The sequence below is a fragment of the Syngnathus floridae genome, chromosome 7, assembly GCF_059516105.1.
Source record: "Syngnathus floridae isolate MCC-2025c chromosome 7, RoL_Sflo_1.0, whole genome shotgun sequence".
Taxonomy (NCBI): Eukaryota; Metazoa; Chordata; class Actinopteri; order Syngnathiformes; family Syngnathidae; genus Syngnathus; species Syngnathus floridae.
In genome coordinates this window covers 8,882,810-8,907,193 of record NC_142419.1, presented here as the reverse complement: position 1 = coordinate 8,907,193, position 24,384 = coordinate 8,882,810, and the positions used below count along the sequence as shown (strand labels likewise).

Sequence of the window (24,384 nt, the reverse complement as noted above, 5' to 3'; positions counted from 1 at the left end):
TCGAGCCTTACTATACTAGGTTATTTTTAGAATAAAATCCTTACTATACACAGCCGTTTTCAAAAACCAAACCTTACTAAACGTGGTAATTTTTCTAAATAAAGGGTTAGGACACGAAGTTAGAACACATCAGAAATTAATTGAGAAGCACTGGACTAAACTGCTGACTCATCTTGGGCTTCAGGTAATAACAGTCAGATGACAATAGCATAAAATTTTAAAAGATATTCCCAGTGTGTTTTTTGAGTGAATAATCATTTATATTAAAAAATGTTGTTCTCTCTTTCCTAAGAAGGTGAGTACGGAATCTTAGATGTTATAACTGGACCCATATTGCACTTAAGAATCAAGATAAAACTACAATTTTCAGTAAATTTGTTAGAGACAGAAATCGTTTTATGGATCGTATAAGCAACTGCACAAACTGTAGGTTTTTTTAAGCATGTAAAGATGACTGATAGTCACAAAATCTTAATCCAACACTTGCTGTATTTGACATTGCTGCAGCAGAATGAACCAACAAAAAGACAAAAAAGATCAATTCATTTCACAGTGAATTCCTCCTAGATTATGAGACAAATGCAAGAACATAAATATATTTTTAAAAAGTGCTTCATCCATAAAAAAAACTGCAATTGCATAAAATGTACAACTTCTGCATAAATGAAACAAAACAAACATACACATACAAAAAGAAGTATAACAGACATAAGACATTACTTTACAATATTTAATACTTGGAGATGACCTGTATTTTTTTCAGTATGAGCACATCTTTTACATTCCTGATTCTGTGGCAATAAAATAGATCAATATTATCATGTAAAAAAATATCAAGTAAAAAGCAGCATTAAGAAAAACTCAACATCAGGTATTTTGGTAAACAAAACATATTGCTGAGGCAATCATATGTACAGTATATATAGTATATGCACATTTATAACAGCAAATGTGTGCTGTGGCAGCCTGATCTGTAATGAGAGCCGCGTATGTATTCACACTGAGTCCCAAGTGCATAGGTAACTGTAAGCTGCCAGCAAGACACCTTCATATTGCACACATTCACTCATCATCAGTGCACCAGTAATAACACTTTAGATTTTTTGCTGGACAAAGTTTTCAAGCTTTATGATAATCCTTGCGGTACATTCCATCACTCTCAAAGCTACTTCTGACGTGAATCTGTCATTGGGAATCTGTGGAAAGGGCAGAAGATCAGGGTAGCGAGTTCGCAGACTGTCCACGCCATAGCCTTCCAGGATCTGAACATCACTGGTAAGTCCTGACAAGTGAGCGTTGTATTCCTCCACTTTTTGTGCCAGGGCCGTTGGCTTCACGTCCTTGTCAGACTTTCCTCGGACCGCGTAGTCTGCGGCAATGAGGGCGAGCTTTGTGGCCAGGTAGCATTTAAAGCAGACCCACTCATTGGCATTTTTGTGGAGGTCATTGCGAGCCGCAGAATAATTGGCTCGGGCTTGTCTCAACCACCTGCGAGCCTCCACAGGATTTCCGACCGTCTTAAAAGTCGGCGGCACAAAAAAGCGGTGGCTATGTGAGTGTGAACCAGCATAGCTCGTGTAACCTCCTCTGGATTGTTGCCTATCGGGCTTGTGACTTGTTGCTTCTTGGTTCCATGATGAATAAAACCTTTGGAAGGAGAACTTCTCTGACTGGAAGCGAGCGGAGGATGATGATGAGAACGGTCTCCTGGATGCTCTGTCTGTATTCTGCTGGTCGGCCAAAGATTGCTTCTCCATTCTATTGATCTCATTCTGTAAATGCTTAAAGACTTCTGTCGCAATGTCCAAATTCTCCGCATTTTTGTCCGGGTGCCACTTTAGATACAATCGGCGCAGGATTTTCTTTCTCTCGGTTTCGGGAAGTTTCCAAGCTTGCTCAACTACTGAGGTGACTTCTTTCAGAATCTCTGGCAGAGCATTAAGCTTGATCTTTTTGGGGGACTGTTTTTGTGTGGGAGGTCTCTGGTTGTCTCTGCTCGCAAATAGAGGATGGGTCATTTGCTGGCCTGAGGTGCGACTATCTGGACTTGTGGGGGTTGATGGAGCACTGCTTTCCCGCATGTTGGCACTTTCATCTTGTCTTGAGAATTTGTACAAGTCAAGAGAACTGACGACTTTGTACTCGCTGTAACCAATGTCAATCTGGAAACACTTCCCTAGGACAGTTATATTTTCCTCTTCTCGTTCGACTTCCTGAACGATAATCGCATACGTGTATGTGGGATGATAGGACCCATATATATCTCCTCCTTCCGAGTCAACAAGGTAACCCACATATTCTCCAGGGTAGAAAACATTCATTGGGTCCATGAGGAGGGTGTGATGTATCTCAGCAGGAATCGGTGTTCCAGGGAGGGGGAGCTCAAGTTTCGAAGGCTCTGTGGAGTCATACTTTACACCAAGGTTGTCTAGCTTCTCTGTGATTCTGTAGATGTCATTGCAGCCCAACATGGCAATTAGGTAAGAGGTGTCCGAGATCAAATTGTCTGTGGCAGATTTCAGTGTCATGGCCAGAGCTAAGAGAAAATTAATGTCTTTGCTGTCTGAATGTTGGATATAGAGGTGAATGACAGCCGTGCCGTACCTCTTGAGGAAGGCAAGGGTTTCACTGCGGCTATGTGGGATGGGGCTACATCCTTTTACTCTTAACGTTGTTTGGAGTTTCTCAAAGCAAGATACTTTCAGTCCTTCGCAAAGTGCTTTGCAGAGCCGTATAGCTTTTTCCTCATTCACAAGGTATGCATTGTCATTCTCGTGCTTCATTATTCGGATCAGTCCTGTGATGAATTGCTCAGAGGAGAGCAACAACTGGAGGCGACCTTGAAGTGAACACAGGGCTCCAAACTGGCACATTTTGGGGGAATCTTCATCCAGTTGCTCTTCAAGAATGCTACTTAGCAGTCTTGGCCTTAGATTCTGAGGAAGGAGCATGATTAACTTAGTATGGAAGGTGTGATCTTTACCCAGATAGCACTGGCTCAGATCCACAAGCATCTGAACGCCAACGTTACCCTGAATTCTGCTTTTGTAATGTGGGGCATCATCATAGACCAAACTATTAGATTTGGCTAATCTTCCATCATGACTCGGAAGATAAAAGATCAAATCTCTGAGACTTTCCAGATCTTTCCGCATTTCTACGGGCTCATTATGAAGAGCCTTGAACAATCCGGACACAGCTCTTTTCACAGTTCTCATTTCATTCGGGTCAAGGTGCTTGCCTTCAGAACTTTTATAGATCCGACACAGCACCTCAACATATTGTTTGGTTGATACAACATCCTCCGTGCCGAGAAGTTTAAACAGTTGATGAAAGGTGCCGAGGTCCAGTGGTAATTTGTATAAGTAGGGCTTAAAGTCAGATTCATTGTCCAAATTAATCACAACTTCTTCGGGTTTCAGTAGCTTAAAACCATCCTCCACCATGACAAAAGCCACCCCGCGAAGCTGGTAGCGGAAATCTCTTTTATCTGCATTTAAAAACTCATATGTGGACCTCAAAACTTTGTTCCTTGTTTTTACCATGTCATCATCTGGATTGGATATGTTACAGACATTCTTGCAGTTGCTAATGACTTTTTCCACTGGTGGGTCCAAGTTGACACCTAACATGGCTAGCACTTGGTCAAGTTGCTCTTGTCCAGTTAGTGTGCTTCCCTCTTGCTCTGTTATGCTTGAAGGGGTAGCTTTTTCAGGCAAAATTGGGCAAGCTGTCCAGAGTAAGTGAATGACATCTGTTTGCTTGAATTTGGGATTGACTTGAGACCCACTGAAGCGAATGAGAGGAAGTGTTCCACTCATTTCTTGGTATTGTGAATGAAGCTTTATCAATTCTTTGGGGGCTCTCTCGGGACAAAGGAAGGGTATCATAGAGAGTTCTTTTAGAAAAGTACCTTGAAACAGGTCCACCCTGTCTTTGAAAATATGATTCAGGAGAACATCGATGATGTTTTGCACTTTGTCTTTGGTCCAATTTTCTGTTTGTGATTTGATGCTGACCTCTTTTGCAAACTGAAGAATTTGCTGCTGGGATACTTCATGCTTCAAACCGATTTTTCTCAGGAATGTTATCCAGGGAGTGAGCGAAAATGAGGCATTCTTGGGTTTTGACAATTGCTCAACTTTCCTGAAGAAATCATTTGGTATGAATGACTTTGAAGGAAGCATCATTTCAAACACTTTCACTGTTGCGTCAAAGAAAAAATTGACTGACCTGAGTCTGTTTGAGTAGTCATAGATGAATGTCAGCCCTTCCAATTTGTCAAACAATTGGTCCTTCATCTCACAAGACTCTTCCATTGACAATAGTCTATCCTTTAAATAGACAATGTGTTCAGCTTTGGCATTGTAGGAAAGACTTTCAAACTTTGGCAGGAGATGATGAAGATAGATTTGTATGTCATCAATTGGCACGCAGCCAAGGAAAGTGTACATCTCTCTCAATTGTGGGTTATCGGCAAGAAATGCAAATGTGGCTGTGTGGGCCCACTTCTCTATGTCTGCAGTAGGGATGTTCTTCGCAAGCACGTAAGTGGACCCATAATTTGAAATGCTGATGTACCTTCCACTAACCGCTTTAAAGCATGGGAGTAGTTTCAGGCTCTGTGCATCTTGTTGTGTGAGGCTCGCTAGGTTGCAAGTGAAATACAACAGAAGATTCTCAAAGTCCTTATCAGTCAGGCTTCCTGCCTTGAATGCAGATGTCTGAATCATGTACTCAAGAGATTTCAGAACACTTGATGGATTTTCGACATTTGCTGTATGGTGCGACAGAAAAGGCATGATTGGATTTTCTTTGACACAAATTTTGTTCACAGCAAGTTGAATGCAGCCAGCTTTCATTAGGGTGTGGAATATTTTGTCATTTTGGCCATGTGGAAATATGGCTATGCTAATTAAACTCAAGGGTAAAAGCATGTCATACTCAGGCACAATTAGCTTGTCTCTTGCCATGAATTTGATTCCAGGTAGCAACGCCCACTCTTTCAGGATGTCAAGTACCGTGTCAAAACTTGGTTTGACATCCTCTTCATCCTCCTTGACAGCCACATTCTCACTAATGAAGTTCCATACACCCTTAAGCCAGGATTCACTACCAAATGTATCTCGCCACCTAACAGGAATTTTTGTTCGATACTCTCTTGGAATAACGGATCCTAGGAGGTCACCAAAGCTGCTGATGTCAAATATCTTTGCTAGATTCGCCTTCAACAAGATGATGCTGTATTTGAGATGCATTGTGTTCATGAACATCTCCTTTCTGGATGGGATCAGCTCATGGTGTGATGTTAGAAATTTCTGTCTCTTGGAATCAAACACTTGAAGAATATTGTCCATTGTGAGCAAAAGAGGTAGGCCTTCAATTATGGTTCCCTCCACATCAACATCTCTGAAGCAGTAGTCAACAATAAGCTTCAAATTATGAAGATGTTTGTAGTTTGACTGTTGAAGGCGGCAAGGGAGTTTTCCAACATGACAAGAAGTGTCTGGGGATGAGAAAGTATGAAGAAAGTTGCGGACTTCTGCCGGTGTGACATAACTCACTGCTATCCCTGCATCTTCCAAACACAAGTAGAGGTGAGCAGTCTCATCGCAACCGTGAACCAAGTTGAAACCTATATCTAGAAGCAAGGTTTTCAGCCTGTAAACATTTTCCGCCACAGACTTTCTGGAGGTGAGATTGTACTCTGTGTTTTTCAGGTTCTGGAGTTCATCTTGAAGCAGATTGTCAAAGAAGGCTCGATTCTTGCTAGCAGTGGATGTGTTTGCCCATGAGATGTAAATGACCGAGTGCATGTCGGAATTGTCCATTTGTGGTGCTCTGACTACTGGAAGAAGGCGCTTCAGGTCCATGTGGATGCAGCTATACACGGCTTTGACCAGGCAGTACCAATCAGGCTGGATGTCAATTTTGTTCACTGGGAAGAAATACAAAAACTTTTTCAAGATATCTTTTGCAACATGAAGGGGAGTTCCGTGAAGCACAGTCAGAGTTGGATCGGGACCCGGGAAGCATCGTCGTTTGATCTGAATCAGTAGTTCCACACAAGCGGGTGCTATCAGCGACATCATCAAGTTATTATTCCAGTCACTTCTCACCCCAACTCCATTGTCATCTCTCCACAGGTTCCGTCGGGCAGAGTCCAAGGCAAAATGTCCGTTGACATGAAAGGGGAGGCCAGTTTCGAGTGAAAGTGGCAGAAAGCAGAAGGCTCTGTGGGGTTTTTTGTAGTTGTGGCTAACGCATGCAGCGACTCCTCCACGCGGAAATAGTGTTATGTCTTCATTCTTGTGAGCTGATATCACACTTTTTGAGACAAGTTCAATGTTTGGGAAACCAGAACGATTGCAGACCATCCACGTGGTCAAATTACCTTCTGTGTCCTCTATGTCCAATGTGTAGGTTATCTGTTGGACTGGAATAGCAGTTAACTGCTTCTTTTTGGTCACACTGTCAATGACAGAGGCATGGAATTGCTTTCGTTTTAAGCGATCACTATCTGTTATTTTAGCAATTACAGAGTAGAGTACATTTAATTCTCCTGTTGCATTGTTAACTTCACAGATGGATATTTTCTCCATGTGGTTAAGGAACATAAGAAGCTCTGCGCCATCATTTTTTAGCTTTTCTAGGAGGTTTTGCACCATTCTGTCTGACGCTGGGATGGAGCTGATCTCTGATCTCTTTGCCATATGTGTAGAGCGGATGGGGAATCTGAACATTGTGCTGCGTTCTAATTTAAAATGTGCTCCCAAATATAGATTAAGCACATCCGAAAACTGAGATCGGAAGTCAGAGTCCAAGTCTCTGAACATTCTTCCAGGACTCACGGAAGTTGCCCCAGGTGCATACTGGGCGTGTGGATCAAATATACACAGAATGTCATTGTTTGAGATGAATGAGGGACAATCAGTGATGTGATAGACAGAATTAAATCCGATGCCGTACTGGCCAGTTTTTCCTGGATTTGCCTCTTTTGTTCCTCTTCCAAGGTTTTGTATTCCTCTGATATCATCCTCAGTGAAAGGCTGATTGTTGTACACACAAAGTGCAGGACCTTGCATTGGAATCCATTTATCATCAAATATTCTCTCGGTGGGATGTGTTCTGGGATCAAAGACAAAGTAGATTTCAGTAGCTTTGGCATCATCTGCATTTTGAAGCAGCTCTTTCAGCATCTCTTTCTCCGATGGATAAGCATCCAGGATGCTTTTGATTCGACTTGTAAGCTTTTCCTTTTGTCCAAACTCACTTCCAGGTGCTGTGAAACAAACATTTGATGCATACCTTTCCAAGGCTTTGTGACGTTTTGGGACTGCTCCTAGTTTCACAGCAACCTCTCTTGGAATATCTCCATGACAGTACTTGACAGAGCAGTCTCGGACTTTGATCCACGGACAGTCATTGTAGCACAGTGATTTCGATGGCTGGAGTGTCAGATTAGAGTCTGGTAAAAGAATGGCACCATAATTTGCTTGGCAGAATTCTTGACTTTTATCACGTATCAAGCTCCATATCCCCTCACTAATAATTCTGCGGCACAGCTGGAAGTTTTCTTCAGTGAGAGCTCTTTGCCCACATTCTTGCGTCATTGTTTTAAGTACTGATGAAAAGTCATCAACTGCAAAGCTGGGCTGCACGCCAACATTTTCAAAGAGCTCACGGCAGCTGTTTCTGTATTTGTTAGGAAGCTGGTAAAGGTGTGGAGCTGCATCAAAATTTAGGTGGAATGCAACTATGGAGGGATTTACATACGTGTTCTCTACCAAAATAGAGTTAAATGTTTTTAGTTCCACAGTTAATTTCTCTTTTGCTTTGTCACTTTGAAGCATCTCCTCATGTAGATACTTGTAACAGGCATTTGTTATGTTTTCTTGATAGAGGGTAACACCATCAAATGCCTGAGATAGTTTCTTGAGTTGACTGATCACTAGTTCAACTGAGGGCTTCTTTATTAGACCAAGGCAGTCTTTCACAGCCAGTGACATTGCACCACAACCTTTGAAAGAAGGTGAGTTCTCATTCAAAACTACCTTCATCAGACACACTATTTCCTGATGCTCAGTTGTGAAGATCTCTCTTGCAGAGAACATGGTTGTTGGGGGAAAGCTATTACCATGCCATGGTAGTGAGAACCCTGCAGGTCTGGTTAGGAACGGGAGGAACTTGATGTCCCGTAGCTTTTCTAGCAGCTCAGGTGATCCTTGGTCTCTCATCTTAAGTTTCTCATCAATGAGGCTGAGAATCACACTGCTGCGAAAGCAGGCGGCTGCGTGATCACTTTCATTCAAAGAATCAACTGATTCCGCACGTTCAATCAAATCTTCCCATGACAAATCATCCTTCACCATGCCCAACTGCAGAAGCTTGACTAAGCATACCGGATTTAGGTAGTTTTTAGTAGTTCCAGCGGGAAATCTTCCGTCATCAGTGTTGTAGAGTTTGGCAACTCTTCCTTCTGGGTGAATGAGTCGGGAGGGTAAAACTAATTCCTTGTTGGGACCTGAGCAGGGGATGCAAGGAGTTACCCTGAGAATGGAAGCAAATTCTTCCATTTTCTCATTCAAGACATACAGCATTAAGGGATTTCGAAGATCTTTATCAATTTCCTCAACGTGAGGCAAAAAGACATCTGCGAAGAACTGCTTCTCTGTCAAGGTGTTTTCCATCAAGGTTCTCTTACATCCAGCATCATCAAATCCCTCCTTCACCCATTCAGGTAGTTCAACAGCACAAAGGTTTTGGGAGCCACTCTTTTTTAGATATTTTAAGAAAATCTTGAAAGCGGCAGGACCAATGTCTGGCTTACAGAGGAGGGCATCATCAAGAAATCTGACATGTTTTATTGACACCCAGCATGTTCCATCAGAAAAGAACTTTGCCTGCTCTCCATCACCTCCTTTGGCTATTTCTTGGTAGACCCCTTGACTGATTAATGTGAAGTCATCATGAACCTGACTTGGATCAGGCCATGTTGCGTAATAGTTGTAGTCAAGAAGCTCCCCACTTTCAGCCATCAGACGAAGCATTGTGAGTGCCGCCAAATAGGCCTGAACAATGACATGTCTCATGAAGACAGAATTCCATCTTCCCTTTGTGTCTGTCTTCCATATCTCTTTGCGGTTGGAAGTCACAGCAAAGCAACCATTAATATGGACTGGTAGGCCTGTTTTTATTCTGAGAGGTAAGTAGCAGAACACCTCTCCAATTGGGATGGCATTTGATCGAACAGTCCATTTCCTGTTCTCCTCTTCTGTAAGTAGAACAGCCACCCCTCCACAGGGCACAAGTCCAAGCCTTTTCCCACTATCACTGAGTGAAAATTTGAGTGCCTCACTTCCATCCATGCATGAGCAAATAAGCCAGTTGGTGACCTCAACCGCCTTCTGGGGCATCTCATCTGTTAATCTTCTTGTCTGAATCCCTTTTGCAGCCAATTCAAAGTACTGGTTTGGATCTTCCTCCGAGCCTCTGAATAATGGGGAGTGGAGATCGACAATACGTTTGAAGACATTATGAAACTCTTCCACTATAACACGAATGATGCAGCCAGATTTGGGAATATCGGAGGGTACTCTATTGGTGCTTACTACTTTCTTCATTACCTTAGCTGCGGATTTCAGGATACTCAGAGGTCCATACGAAGCTTTGGATGACCACACGCTTTTGTTTATGGTAACGACATCTTGAGCTCCAGCGGGATTTGGTTCTTCATATTTCAGGTATTTTAGGACCATACAGCCAACATGTTGAGTGAACAGAATGAACCGATGGCCACATATACTGAACTCGTCAACAAGGGAGTAGATATCAGTAGTGTTGTAGTACAAGCTACTAATTTCACTCACTGAGGCCTCCTGCTCGGTTCTGAATGGGAGTCTGAATAAAGTTCCATCGTATTTATATGGTAAATCTTGGGCAAGAGGAAGTTGGCAATTGAAGACATTGATGAAAGGCTTGAACTGGTTTGGGAATTTCCTTAAACGTCGCTGTTGTTTGCTCCAGTTGATCTTGATCCCAGGATTAGACTTGTCCCTGATGTGCTTGCTGATGTGATTGATATTTGGATCGAACATGATCATGAACTCTCTGCTCAATATAATGGGGATGTCACTGACGTGATAAACCGAGTTGAAGCCCAAGCCAAATTTGCCAACTTTGTCTGCCTCACATCTCTTCACTGAGCCACCTAACCTTGTGATGTTCAGAAAGTCTGTATCTGTGAAAACTGAGTTGTTGAAAGACCACAAGGACGGTCCATGGCACACTATCATGCCGGGATCGAGGAGATTCTCTCGAATGTCCGTGTTTTTTCTCATGTCAATAAGAAAACTACATTCTGTTGCACTTGCATCATCTGCATTCTGAAGAAGTTCTTTAAAAATGTCTGCTACAGATGGATATTCCTCCAGTATGTTCTTTATTCGAACTGTGAGAGGTTCACGTTGACCTGATTGCTCAAAACCAAGATTCTCTGGGTTTATCAGCCTTGTGCTCAAACATGGCACTTTTAGCCATTCCGCAGTTTTCATAGGGATGTCATCATGGACCAATATTATCGGCTCTGATGCATCTTCGAGTAGGTCATTCAAATCGTCGACTTTGATGTCACAGTAAGTACATTCATGAATGGGCCTCATTGCTAATTTGCTTGGATCCTTGTAATTAAGAATGGGAACGTGCATGTTAGTCTCAACATGTATTTGATTGTTGTAAAGCCACCTCAGAATGTTGATCAAAAGCAGAACATCGTGTTTGCTTTCCTCTTTGGTAATCTCACCTTCACTCCTTTTTTGGATGGTGGCTATTACTTTTAGCACGTGGTTTGGACAAACCTCTTCAAGTGAACCACAAAACTTGAAAAGCTTGTGAAACTTTCTCATTGTCTTGGGAAGAGAGTACAGGTAAGGCTGTAGGTCTAAATTGGGCAGGGGTTTTAACACTGTTTGGCCAGGAAGTGAGAATGTCTTCCCAGTCCACACCCAATCAAAAGTCAATGATGCCATTGCTTCTCTAGCAATCTCAAGATGAGCTTGCATGAAGCCATATATCTCAAACAGGATCTGCTGGAACTGATACCAATCTTCTGTGGTGAATGATTGAGATTTATGCCAGTCATTGACTGCTTTAAGGTGCTGCAATACCTGATCCACCTGTGGCTCTACAGTCAGTTTCAGTGCTTTCTTCATCCCAGCTGATGTGTGTTCTACCAAGGGAACTGAAGATCCCACAAGCACAGCATGAGATATGTTACACATCTCAGACAGAGAGCTGATGTTGAGATTGTCTCCAACCCAAGCAAGGGACTTGGGGTAGTTAGGAGGCCTTTCTTTGCAGACAGGTACCCACTTGAGTTTTAACAAAGATGCCTGAGTATCTGTTGATTTGACCAGTTTGGTTTGTTTGTTGAGAATTTGCAGAAGTGTTCTTGCCTTTTTTAATATGAACTCCCACTCAGGATCCGGATGAGTTTGTAAATCAGCTATTTTCTTTGCCACTTGTAGAACATCTTTTTCACTGAGTTGTACTTCATTTCTTAGCCCCAACTGTCGGAGTGAATGGAGAATATCAGGAGATGAGGTAAATGTACTAGTGGGAAACCTGGTTTCACTTTCCTTGTAAAACAAATTCTGCAGAATCTCCAGATCCGGATCAAAAACTTCAGACGCTGACACTAACCTTCCACAAGGCAGTTCAATAAATTTAAGAGCAGAAAGCCATCCGATGACAGATGAGTTTTCATTCTTAAGGAAGGCCAAATGTTTAAGTGCCCAAAGCATGATTTGGGTTATCTCATCTGGTGTGTAGAATCCACTTTGAATATCATGGATGATCATTTTCAAACAATCAGTTGTTTTCACCTGTACAACTTTTAGTTTTTTGATGAGGCGAATGGACTCCTCATCGCGGGAGCCCACCAGGCACTGAGATAACTTTACATCTGGTGGGTACTTTGCTCTGTGATGCAAGGCTCTGGCCCCTCTCAGCGATGTAAAAGCTGAAGCACCTTCTGCACAGGCTCCAACTCTTTCAAAGATGGAAAGCTCAAGCAGCGTGTGCTTTTCCTTTTCTGTGACATCAGGCAATCCAGATAGGAAGTTTCTGAGAGTAATCCTCTCTTGGACAGAAAATGATGACACTTGGCTAACTAAACGCTGCATTGACAATCTATCCATAATTCGCAGCAACAATGAAGGAGAGCAGGGATGGATGTAATTTTTGAGTTGGGGATGCTGCAAACATGAATCCTGCTTTTTCATGACCACAGCGCCAAGCTTTTCCATGACTTCAAGAAGGCATTCAGAGAACGGTGTTTCATTTTCATCAACGAGAATAATGGGTGATGGAGTTTTGAGGCGTAAAAGCTGAACTTTCTCCATGCATTCCTCCAGTGGCACAAACGGAATTAAAGGCATATTGTCAAAGGTACTTAGGTCATCGGCAAAATGTATGTAGAGATGCTTCCAAACCATCTTTAACCAAGAAACTGTTGGATGCTTCAGCTCTTGGTTTCCAGGTTCCCATTCAGAAAAGAAGTCTCTGTTTGGCCAAGTTGTTGATAGAATCTCCTTGATGAGTCGAGCTGAGCGGTCAGGGTTCAACATTTGTAGCTGAGTACAGGGTCTTCCTGTTTAAAGTACAAAGAAAAACATAGTTAACAAATTTAAGAAATCTGTAATAATATATAACAATATATCAACTAAAATGGAAATAATTTGACACATTCCAAACAAGGCATTTATTAGTTACAATAATTCGTCGTCCAAAATGCAGAAATGTGTTAGTGTTTTCTTAGGGGGGAATTTGTGTAAAATGATCGACTACAGAATTTGAACACAGGATTTGGTTTTATTCTCTATAGAAACTTCAAAGTTTAGTTGGAGCTCCTTTCCAGACATGCATTAGTTTGTGTTAGTAGTAAAAAGGTCAGTGTTTCACACATCTTAAATACCTACGTACCTGAGCACCCCCAAAGATACCGCTGAACTGTAGTGACAAATTTTGGAAGTATGAAATTAATTATTCTACTGTATACTGTATTGTATTTGTATGAGAAATGAGGAAAATAGAATTTCCTGTGACCGTGTTGCAAAAAAAAAAAATCAGTCATGGAAGTTTTTCATGAATAAACTCAACATCATATTACCTCTGCTTTTGGCGGCTTCCTTTAGTCTCTCCATTACTGAAGGTTTAATACTTTCCAGAATGAACCGACCCTCAAGCCCTGGGTACAGACACCTGATGATAAAGTCAAGATTAATGTTATATTAATAATTCACAACGACATATTACTTGGTTAAAAACAAAAATTAAATCTACCATATCTTAAGAGCTAATGGAGTTCAATCATATACAGTAGTACCTTGGCTTAAGGGTTTTTAATTTGTACCTTGATCACCCTCTGTAAATAAATTGCTTTGCAACAAAAAGTTTTTTCCCAATCTTGTTTTTGTTCTTTCATAGTTTGAGGTCTCACAAAGTCACTGTTGCTGTGACATGTTTCCTTTGACTATAAACTCCTTTTTTAATCTCTGTTTTAGTCAGACACCAGTGTTGTTGGTGAACAAACATTATTGCATTATCTCAATGTTTATATGAAGGAAGACAATTTGTAATTATTATATTTTCGCAAGAAACATGAATTTGATGCACGTAATTGAGATTGCAAAAAAGATATATTAAAAAAATAATGTAAATATTTTAAAAATCCTGGTGTGATTGCTTGTCCAATTCAATAAATGGATGAAAGTGATCTGTGACGATGGCTCTCCCACATGTGAGGGCATTATGATGGAATTAAAGTAACTTATTTTTATTTCATTTTTTTTCACTTAACTTGAGGGATGGTAAAACTAAGGCTTGCTGGTAGGTCAAACTCTGACTAGCAACCCAGAAAAAAAGCTGTTAACTTAAAAAATGTAAAAGGGCCCCCTTCTAAGGCAAGGTATGTGTAGATTACTACTCATCTGATGTAATACTGTTGTAGTAATTTTACAAAGTCGTTACCTGGGGTACTCAGCAGATGTAATGTAAACAGAATCCTTTTCAGTGACAGAAGATGAAAATGCAGTAACTGTTCCATCTTGAAGGGGCAGGAGCTCCAGTCCTATTAGGTCACTGTAATTGCCGTCACTAAGTACAAATTCTAGAAGCAGCAGCTTTTCCTCTAAGGGTCCTTTGTGTTTGAACTTCCTGACAAGTTGCCGTAGCAAGAGTGGCGTAATCTTTTTCACTTCTGTGGACTCGAGAGTGCCATAAGCCACCAAGATTGAATCCACTGCAGTAGGCACCTGCACTACCTGCATCCCTGAGCTTTGGAGGTAGTTAATGACTGTCTGTGAAATGTCTTTGTCTAGGTCGAGCTCGGAAAACACAGCTTGGTCGAAGCTGACCCAGCTTCCACTGAGGGAAAAGAAGACATGGTGCTGTAGAAGCTCATGAAACAGGGGCTGTAGGATGAGTTTCCACCTGGATTTGACCCGATTTGGATCTGGCCAGGCCACATAGGTCTTTCTCGGGCATAATGGAAAGTCTTGGTCCATTTTGGTCTGTACCCTTTTGATAACCTCAGTGATGAGAATGAAATAAGCCTGAGGGATGACAGTGATTATAAGTAGCTCATTCCATAAGGCAGCTGGATCCCTCCACTGGTCCACATCCCGCCACTTGATACTCCTCCGGTTATCTGTGAGGCCAAAGAACCCGCTGACATGTACGGGAAGTCCTGTCTCACCCTCCTCACCTGGGGGAAGGGGAAGGAAGCAAAATGCTCGTCCTGAGAAACCAGAGGTGGCCCCTTCATCTTCTCTGTCCATCAATGATAGAGGCAGAGCGATGCCGATGGTAGGCATGAACTTTAAGTCATCTGCAAGAGAGTCCAACTCAGCACACATTCCTCTCCCACCAACTCCATTACACACAAGCCACTTCATCCTCCTGGACTCTTTTTTGGTTTTATCCTGAGTCTCTAAACTGACCTGGTAAGTGACACAGGTAACGGTGGAACTGGGAACATGGTTGCTGTAGCTATCAACTGCCTCGGCCAGAGTCTTGAGCGACTTTGTTCTTTCACATTTATCATCAGTATTTTCTTGAGCTGTAACTTGAAACAACATACGCTCTGTACCATCAGATTCACGCACATGCAAAGAGATCTTTTGAACGCACTTCAGGAAAAGCAACACTGTATCTGCATCAGCTTTGAATGACTCATAAAGTTCCAGAACTTTTTCTTTGTTGTAAAGGTTGCCGCTGAGCTGGGAGGGTTTTGTGCGCAGTGGGAAGCGGAAGAGTGTTCCAGGGAAGCAGCCATTCTTAATGGTCTTCTCACAGCTCCCAAATATCCCGATAAATGGGGCGAACTGGTCCGACAATTCCGAGATCTCCTTAACGTCTGTCTTTAAGTTCCAACACTGGCCTGACTCGTTTATTCCAAATAGGGTCTGGTGAGGATCCAGCATGGCAATCTGATCTCCGCTGAATATACTGGGGACATCTAAACAAAAAGAGAGGGCTAACATAAGTACATTGCGGTGTATATTACAGCAACTGTTGAGTATGAGAAGAGTTTGTGGGTACAGTATTTCTGCCTGTATTCATTTACTACTAAGGAGTAATCACTGGGCAGGAATAAGATAGAAATAAAGACTTCTTTTCCCCAAGGGACAACCTGAAATATGGTAGACAGAGTTGAATCCAATCCCAAATCGCCCAACTTTCAGCGGATCATCTCTCTTCCTGCTCCTGGCTATCTCCTGAATCCCATTCCAGTCCTCCGCAGTGAACACAGCATCATTGTAGACATACAACGCCGTACCTGGAAACCCATGGCACCAAAATATTGAGATAATACCTCTCCAATAACTGTAACTTAAAAAAAAGGACCTATCTTTCTGGAGAAAACATTCCTCTCAAATTGTAAGTTCGGCGATTGAACTCACAAAGAGGAATGTGAGAAGAGAATAGGTAGTATATGCACCACACCTTACTTCCATGTAATCAAAGTGAGCATAGTGAAGATGTAGAGGCTGGTGAAGTCCAGACAATATTTTGCAATCCAAACAAATGAATGGTAGGACAAGGTCCTGGAACCACTCATATTGCTTTGATATTATATCATATTGTACTGTACTGTACTGTGGATCAAGAATTTAAAGGTGAACTACTTCTGTAATAAATCTCTCAGGTCACATAGAGGTAAGAGCAACGGATCAGCTTGAGACCAGATGCTCAATGATGCTTAACAGCAGAAAAACACACAAGGCTAGTCTTGTTGTTAGAGTAGCGCCTCAGTGATTATCAGGCCAGTCTGACAGCTAAGAACTAACCTTGATACTCAGCCATGTCAGGTGACCACAGTGACTCTACTCCGTACTCTGTCTCATCATACATGAACTTGACTTCGGTGGCTCCAGCGTCCTCAGCATTTTGAATCAGCTCCTTTTAAGTATGACGTTGAGGTGTTACGTTTTAAAAAAATAGGGTTTCCTTATGATTTTAAAGTAAATGTGTTTGATCACTTACTTTCAGAATCTGTCCACCTTCAGGGTACCTTCTCAGAATATCTTTGAGAAATTCAACCAGTGGTGGTGCCGTTTGGCCAAATCTCCCTGTCAAACAAAAACTGGGTAAACGTCACCATTCACTACAGAAGTGGAAGACTTCACGATCATGTAGGCAGTTTAGCGTTACCTCCACCTCGGAGACCTCTTCCCTCCAGTGTGAAAGATACCTCAGGTCTTCCTGTGGGCACCAAAGTACCAATCGGCATGCTATCATCCAGCTACGAAAAAACAAACAATGACAAGTAAAAATATAATAGTTAAACGGGATGGGGTTCAACCAGCAAAAGATTAAATAAAAAGGCACTTCATTGTAGAAACACACAATGTTGGTACACACATGTGCAATGCCACTTATTGTTTTATTACCAATTCTTCTCATCAAACCACAAATGAAATCCAGAACTGATCATCTTTATGAGTGCTAGTAAACACCTTACTTAAAATTATGCAACGTGAATGTTGGCACTGATGGTGCTATTATGATCTTTGCAAGGTGAAAGTGTGACCCACTATACTCAGCAGTTCTTACACGTACAGTATTAAGTGAGTGGCCAACCGTGTAATGCATACAAAAACCTCTCAGTCATCATCCTGATCATGGCCACACCACAGAGAGTACAGTCATCAATCAGCCCACTCATTCTCTAGAAAGGATGATCGTGCAATAAATGTTTATTTAGATTGCACGTTGGCACTGTGGTGGTTGTATAAGAGTAGCATAGTCTTATATCTGCAAGCAAACAAAAAAAACATCAAAACATTGATTTGACTTTGGTAGAGGAAGACTCACACTCTGAATCAACTTTTTTCTGCAAGCAAAGAAAAAAAACATCAAAACACTGATTTGCCTTTGGGGGAGGAAGACTCACACTCTGAATCAACTCATGACACAGCACAGAATAAGGACCTTTTATTTCACACAGCGTTGTACTCACAATCCTCAACATCTCCCATAAAAGCGGTATCAGAAATTCACACTTCATAAAAACAATAATGGACAGTTTTGATTGCCACTACCAACAAGCTAGTAATTTAACACAATGTAATAAATTATAAGTAATGTTTTTAACATTTATGTTCTACTCATATGGTTAGTGACTGTACAATTCTTGTGTAAAGTGCAGGTTCAAGAACTTGTGCGATGCAGTATTTGTAGTATGTAGCTGTGGCCTGCAGCTAATTTTTGCGTATGAGATCAGGGGAGCGGCAGAGCCGCGGCCACCACCTGGTGCTTTCAGTCAACGTGAGGTCAGCTCCCAGTCATGTTCACTGACACACCAAGAGAACCAAAACCCACCACAGGTTCTTGTTCTCTATGTTTATGTGTCAAAATATAGATAAATATCAATTATTTCGCTATACATTACCAACAAATGTTAGAGCCTCCACTTGGTTTTTTCTCCAGAGTTAATTAACTCTTAATGGCTTAGATGAGTACCTCAGAATTACATAACAGGACCTTGAAACTGGGATGTTTTTTGCTAATTGTGTTTATCTCCAGTCACAGAAAAAGAGATCAGTTCTCTATTTTTATGGGTGTGCTCTCTTACGAGTACAATGTGACAAAACCACAGAGTAGAACTCAAAATGAACTGGTTATAGGATGTTTTCCAAGAGGGTAAAAACATGAACTCAGCATATAGAATGGGAGGAGAAGTTCCTTTTTAATTGAAAAAGAAAATAAATTGGTCATCACTGGTTAATGGCGACAAATATTTGAACGAACAAAAACATTCACTAAAAGGTTATATAAGGGATTAATAAAAATTTGATTTAATCCATCTAAGATCGCTGAGATTTTATCTTGCACTGCTCCATACTGTTGACTGAAAATGAAATCAGAGTGCCCTCTGGCTCACATTGCAAGTGTCATGTGATCAAACCCAGAAAATGCCACTTGAACTGGATGCTTTAGCAGCATGCCGGATAAGCCACAGAAGTGTAAGAGCTGCATTTTAGGGGCTAAAAAGTTCGCAAAAGGATTACAGCATGTTGGTTGGACTTGGTGGTGTTTTGGTGTAGAAAAAAAGCTACAGTCAAGGTGATCCCGTGAGTTTGTCTGATGTCCAAATGCGCTTTTCTGTTACATGTTATCTTTGACTGTGAGGTGGAATTTTGGTAGGCTTTCATTTTTTTAGGCCTGACTTTACCTGCTTCAGGATGTTTTGCATCGATGATGTTAAAGTGTTGCTGAGCAGGCCCATTCAAAGTTTCATGTTGCTTTGGGTAATAGATAAAAGCGGCTTTGTGTGTGTGTGTGTGTGTGTGTGTGTGTGTGTGTGTGTGTGTGTGCGTGCGCGCGTGTAAGCCCATGTGATATAAAATGACATTTTTGATTGGCCGATACGTCTGACAAGTTATAACGTACCACTTTGCCATTATGAATGAGTTGCTGCTCTCTGACAGGCAGGTTTGTGTCTTCATAGAGAAGCTGCTTCACATCACCAAGCGATGTCAAAGGGGAGACCTGGTAGGACCTCAGGCCAAAGTAGTCGTGATGTACATTTACCCGAGGCAACCTTAAACAAAAACAAAAAGAAAAGAGATGAAATTGAGGTAAATATTAAGGATGTTTGTTAGTCAAATAAATACTTAATACTAGTATAAAATGACAAGGATTGTTTCTACAGTGCTATATGTACAATATAGCCAGCAACTTTCTTGCACTCCGTTGCCTCATATATTCAATCCTATGTATAATTTGAAATTGTTGAAGTACTCCTTCAATGTCTTAATCAATAGAGAACAATTCATTTCTAATTTTCTTTCCAACCAAGTTATTTCAAATGCTTTGCTTGGGCTTTATTACATTGAGTTTTTCTGGAATAAAATCATTTTTTCAAAATAGGAGCAGTGACAAAAACAAAAGATCAAATGAGGTCTCTTACTGGAAGGATGCATATTGTTTGGAGTCTGTATTGATTAAAAGGTACAGTTTGGAAGTAATGTGAGAAGGAACAGATGACCAGGTCCATCTGTTGATGATCTATTACCATTTGCCGCTTGTATTCAGTTGAAGGCTTTACTAAAGGAATTAACATGACTGATTCATGCTACCTTCCCAAGGGGCATACAAGATGTCACATGAAAGGCAACTCTACATATAATCTATTAGTGTACTTGTAATTATAATGAGGCTTGTGTTTTCTCCTGCTCTTTCACAAATGTGTCTTACCAGAATGACACTGTTCGCGAGGGATAGGAACCAGGCTGGGAAATAGCGAATAGCAAAAAATTCCATATAAGTGAAGTTCAATAAAATGCATCGGGGGAAAAAAAAAAAATTCAAACCCTTAAATTCTTCAAAGAACACTGATAAACGGGAGTAAAATGGGAAGAAAATGCCCGCAAAAACAGAAAGCTATATTAAAGAGACAGTGTGGATAATTTGTTTGACATCGAGTGGTGAACTAATAGATTGCAACGGCCTGGCTGAAAACATGCATTTTGAAGCACTTTACGTACATTGCATTTGTATTTGTGACACTGTAGTCATTGATCCAGCAAATTTGTGATCAGGTATCCATAGCAGAAAGATAGTGGCGAGACATGGCAGCGTCCTGCACAATGAGGTGTGACCCCCATGTAAAATAATTACCGATTACTAGACCTATGATTATATATATTTAAAATATCTAGGTTGCTGTGATTGAACTTCTTTTTTGCATATTATTGAAACTATTAGTGTTTTTTTTTTTATGAATCAACACTGAAAAATCAAAACATTCTCCACACTGACCCTTAGAGAGAGAGCGAGAGAGAGAGCGAGAGAGCGAGAGAGAGAGAGAGAGAGAGAGAGAGAGAGAGAGAGAGAGAGAGAGAGAGAGAGAGAAGAGAAAGTGAGAGTGAAAGCAAGAGAGAAAGAGAGAGAAACGAAAAAGAAAAATATCTCTCGTTCAGCAGCAGTGGATTCAAGATGTTGGTTATGTTCCTGTGTGGGTGGGGCAGCCTGCACTGGCCATAATAAACTCAACTGAACCTAATTGGCCATAAACACTAACACGTTTAAAGGACCGAGACCAAACGCTCAACTTCGCTTGCAATGACTCCTTGTCCATAGAGATGAATCAGAGTAACATTGACATCCCTAAAAGATTGCAAAGAGTCGCTACAGTAATATTTGCACATTTTCTAATATATAATGTGATTTTATCTTAACTTACCACGGATGTGGACAGTTAGCCATCTCGCTGCTGTTGCTGCTATGCGTCCCAGCACAGAAGCACTTTCATGGGACTATGTTCTGGTCTTCGCGTAAGAATACTCCATTCGGGCTGCGACACAAGAACCCCGTTACTTCCATGAAAACACCTGTCTCTTGAGTTTAAAAATACATCAAATCTTTACAATAAAATGGCCATGAGTAGTATACAACATAGCAAGATGCAGAGAAGCAATTTGGAATAAGAACTGAGCGAAGAGGTTCTCTTTTTCAATGTGCAAGGTGGGTTTTATGTTGCAAGGACTGGAGCGTTATCCGGCTATCTCATTAGCACTCACTTGAGTCTGGCCAATGCGCACCGATAAAGGTTCCCTGAAATAGTTGTCAATTTTACACCAGGACGTATTCCAGGAAATACTCGTTGTAACAACACCAATCATGAGTGGGCATGGTGTTTTCCTGCAATTACAATAGCGCCTCCTTCCAAGGCAATGTTCTAAGAATAAAAATGAATTAGCCTGGTCAAGAGTAGGCATCATGCAAGATGGTACAACCCCACTGACTTCCGTATCGTCCGGAAGACACGCTGAAAACAAACCCCAAATTGTAAATTTTTTATAGACGTTTGATCAGAAATAATGCACACCTAGAAAATAACTATTCTTCAGGCACGAATTATAGTCAGTTTAACACGAGCGCTTTGTCCTATTTTATTTTATTTTATTTTTCAGGTCAGTGACACTAGTGGATGATGTTGAGCGCATGCGCATTTGTGTAACTAAAGGATTTCCAAAAACTAAATAGGGTGTATTTCGTGTTACTATATGAATCTGCTAGTCAAGATTTGTTTCAAATCACTCTTTAGCATAGTGAATTCAATTTCCTAAACAAAATGTGTTTTCCTGGTTAAATGCATGTACACAGACTGTTATGACACCGAGAGCTTTCTCCCTCAAATACAAATCATGTCGCCGATTGTTCCGGAAGTATCATTTCATTTAATCGTTTAAACAATTTGAAGCCTTCAAAAAACTAATAGAACTAAGCATGTGTGGTTTCTGGATTTATAACAACAAAAGCAGTTTTTTTATTTGGTTAAAAAAAATGCTTCCCCGAAGTCCTAATATGACTGAAATGCGAAATCTCTGCAAGATGCGCACGTAGTGTAATTTTGGAATGAAATCCTCATAAAATAGATTGGCACAGTGAAAGATTGCATTCAACAGCATTTGAATTAGGACAACTCCGGTACAGAAAGTGACATCAGCACTTCTATATAAGAGAACCTCAAGAAACCTCAAACATATCTAGTAATCCAATTACTACAAAAAAACAACCCAATAATTATTTGTATCACACCACTCACCGGAGAATCATTATGTTGGCTTAAGAAAATAAAGCGTCATGGTCACATCTTGTGATACAAAACAAAATTCTCATAATCTGTCACCCCAACAAGGTGCGTTCATCTCACATCTGCCGCATTGAAGTAAGAGAGGAGGTGAAGGGACACTCACGCAATGAAGTCAGCTGCACCTCTGAAATATACCTTCTTTGCTGCTGTGCATTTGGAAGTAAAATCACATGAATGTCAAGATCACATGAATGTCATCCCACCCAACAATAACTCTGGTTGGCTCATGAAATCAGACTTCATGACAAATATCCCAGAGCCGGGGTTTGCTTGGTATCACATGGACGCTGCAGTCATTTGTCAAAAGCGCAAATTCCTTAAAGTGACAGTGACACAGCGCACAGAAGAAGCGATGAAGTCAATCATAGGTAGTGTACATCATCATTTGAATACATATTGAATAGATTTTAGCAAATGCATCAAGCTATGGAGCAGACAATCAAAACTAAATTAACTGAATGAATGATATCGATCCATTAGATTTTTTTTAACTGTATTTTAATGCAAGGGGAAATAAAGAAAAACATTATTATTGGCAGGGTACAGATAAACACTAAATAGTAAAAGAAATCAAACCAAAGAAACAAAAATAGAAAAGGGAAACACCCGAGTAAATGACGTTTCATCAATTATGGTAATGTTCCAGCAGATGGAGACAAAACACCAAGTCTGTATCTCCTCTGAACGTTTCACGCGTTCAAGCACTTTGACAGCCACTTTTGGTGCACAAACTGCAAATGAACCACGTGTCAAGAGTTGACTAAATGAAAATGCTCTTACAAACGTAATAATGCTGAAATGTGATTTTCTATGATAAAAATATGTAGTTTATGGTGGTTTGTATTCCTGCACCAAAATAGAAACAGCTTTAAGGATGATAAAATGCAAAGCTCAACAAGTGTAAAGTAAACTTAGAATAATTGAAATGAGAAGTATGCATTTAGCTAAATAATGTGCAGTGTGAAAAAATAGATTAACTTATTAATGGCTTTGTTTGTGTTGGGCAACACAGGAGCACATCTGCCTCCCATTTTCGAGGTTCTGTGTTTGAATTATGCCTTATGCCTTCATTGATGGCATTTGCACATTTTTATAAAATTTAGAGCAGATACACTTTTTTCTTCTTCTTCTGATTAGTACAGGAGGTGTTCAAAATAATCCTGTACTTGACCTAGCCTGTACAGGTATTGAAAAACATCCACTTTAATATAACAGATTTATTGCAACCCTCAATCAAATAACTTGAATGTTACAATTAATGAGGTTGGGGAATGCATTATGACCTTAGCCCAAATAATAGCATGATTTGCTGGAGTGGACAAGTCCAGACATGAATGGGAATTGGTTACTTTTACAGCAGCAGTGGTGAACTTTTGCCCTTTGTGTCATTGCCTCAGCGGCACGGTGGCGCACTGGTTCGCACGTTCGCCTCACAGTTCAGCAGGGATTTATTTGGGCTTCGGCCTTCCTGTGTGGAGTTTGCATGTTCTCCCTGTGCCTGTGTGGGTTTCACAGTAGCCTCTAATGGTAATTTTCTTGCAACATAAATTATGAGCATGCTAATTATGAAGCACTGCAACGCAACACAATCACTGTTCTTTGTTGCTGGATATATATAGTATGTGGTGCTGACTGATAGGTAAAGGATTTTTTTTTTTTTTTTTTTTTAAATTGTGCATTGTCCTCATTAAGGTCACGAGCAAGCTGCAGCCTAGAGCCACTGAATCAATCACAGGGCACAAATAGACAAACAAAATTTAATGCTCACATTCAAAATTAAGTACAAAGTTCCATCAAGCCAGCTAGATTGTGGAAAGCTAAAAAAAAGGGGAAAAAATATCCATGGGGAGAATATAAAAACTCCGTACAAGAGATTCAAATCCAGAACTCCAGAAATGAGACAGGGAAGATTCACACTAGCTTGTTGTGTTGAAGCACATACTTTAGAGTTAGCCTACACCCATTTTATGAGAGCAAAATTTGTTCTGCAGGGTGTGTCTAAGAACTGCACAAACCAAACCTATTGTCTTATTAATACCTTAAAAAATATGAAAACTACTCTTGCGTCTAAGTCATCTGGTATTGACACCCTGGTTTTCGGATGAGTTAGAGGGGCACATAAGCAATCACTGGAACCAGTTTTCTATCAACCTCTGGAGTTCAACAACACCATGATGAGAAAAAACATCCAATAAACAGATGAATTTGGTCTAAAAGAGAAC

General features: G+C 40.8%; 1 protein-coding gene across 4 annotated transcripts; it reads right to left on the bottom strand.

Annotated features, from left to right (window-relative positions):
• Window positions 1-471: 471 nt before the first annotated feature.
• On the bottom strand, window positions 472-22,447 carry sacs (sacsin molecular chaperone). 4 transcript variants are annotated; one of them, XM_088379954.1, is made up of 11 exons: window positions 22,266-22,447; window positions 20,750-20,860; window positions 18,955-19,105; window positions 16,714-16,804; window positions 16,546-16,631; window positions 16,350-16,461; window positions 15,692-15,838; window positions 14,029-15,517; window positions 13,169-13,260; window positions 12,982-13,008; window positions 472-12,649 (listed from the first exon to the last, which is right to left on the bottom strand). In XM_088379954.1, the coding sequence occupies exons 2-11, from the start codon at window positions 20,770-20,772 to the stop codon at window positions 1,095-1,097; spliced, it is 13,773 nt and encodes a 4,590-aa protein (XP_088236080.1). In that variant the 5' UTR covers window positions 20,773-20,860; window positions 22,266-22,447; the 3' UTR covers window positions 472-1,094. The 4 variants fall into 4 exon arrangements, with proteins under 4 accessions (XP_088236080.1, XP_088236081.1, XP_088236079.1 ...); XM_088379955.1 differs by lacking the exon at window positions 22,266-22,447 and adding an exon at window positions 22,115-22,213; XM_088379953.1 differs by lacking the exon at window positions 22,266-22,447 and adding an exon at window positions 21,087-21,298.
• Between the last annotated feature and the right edge of the window lie 1,937 nt (window positions 22,448-24,384).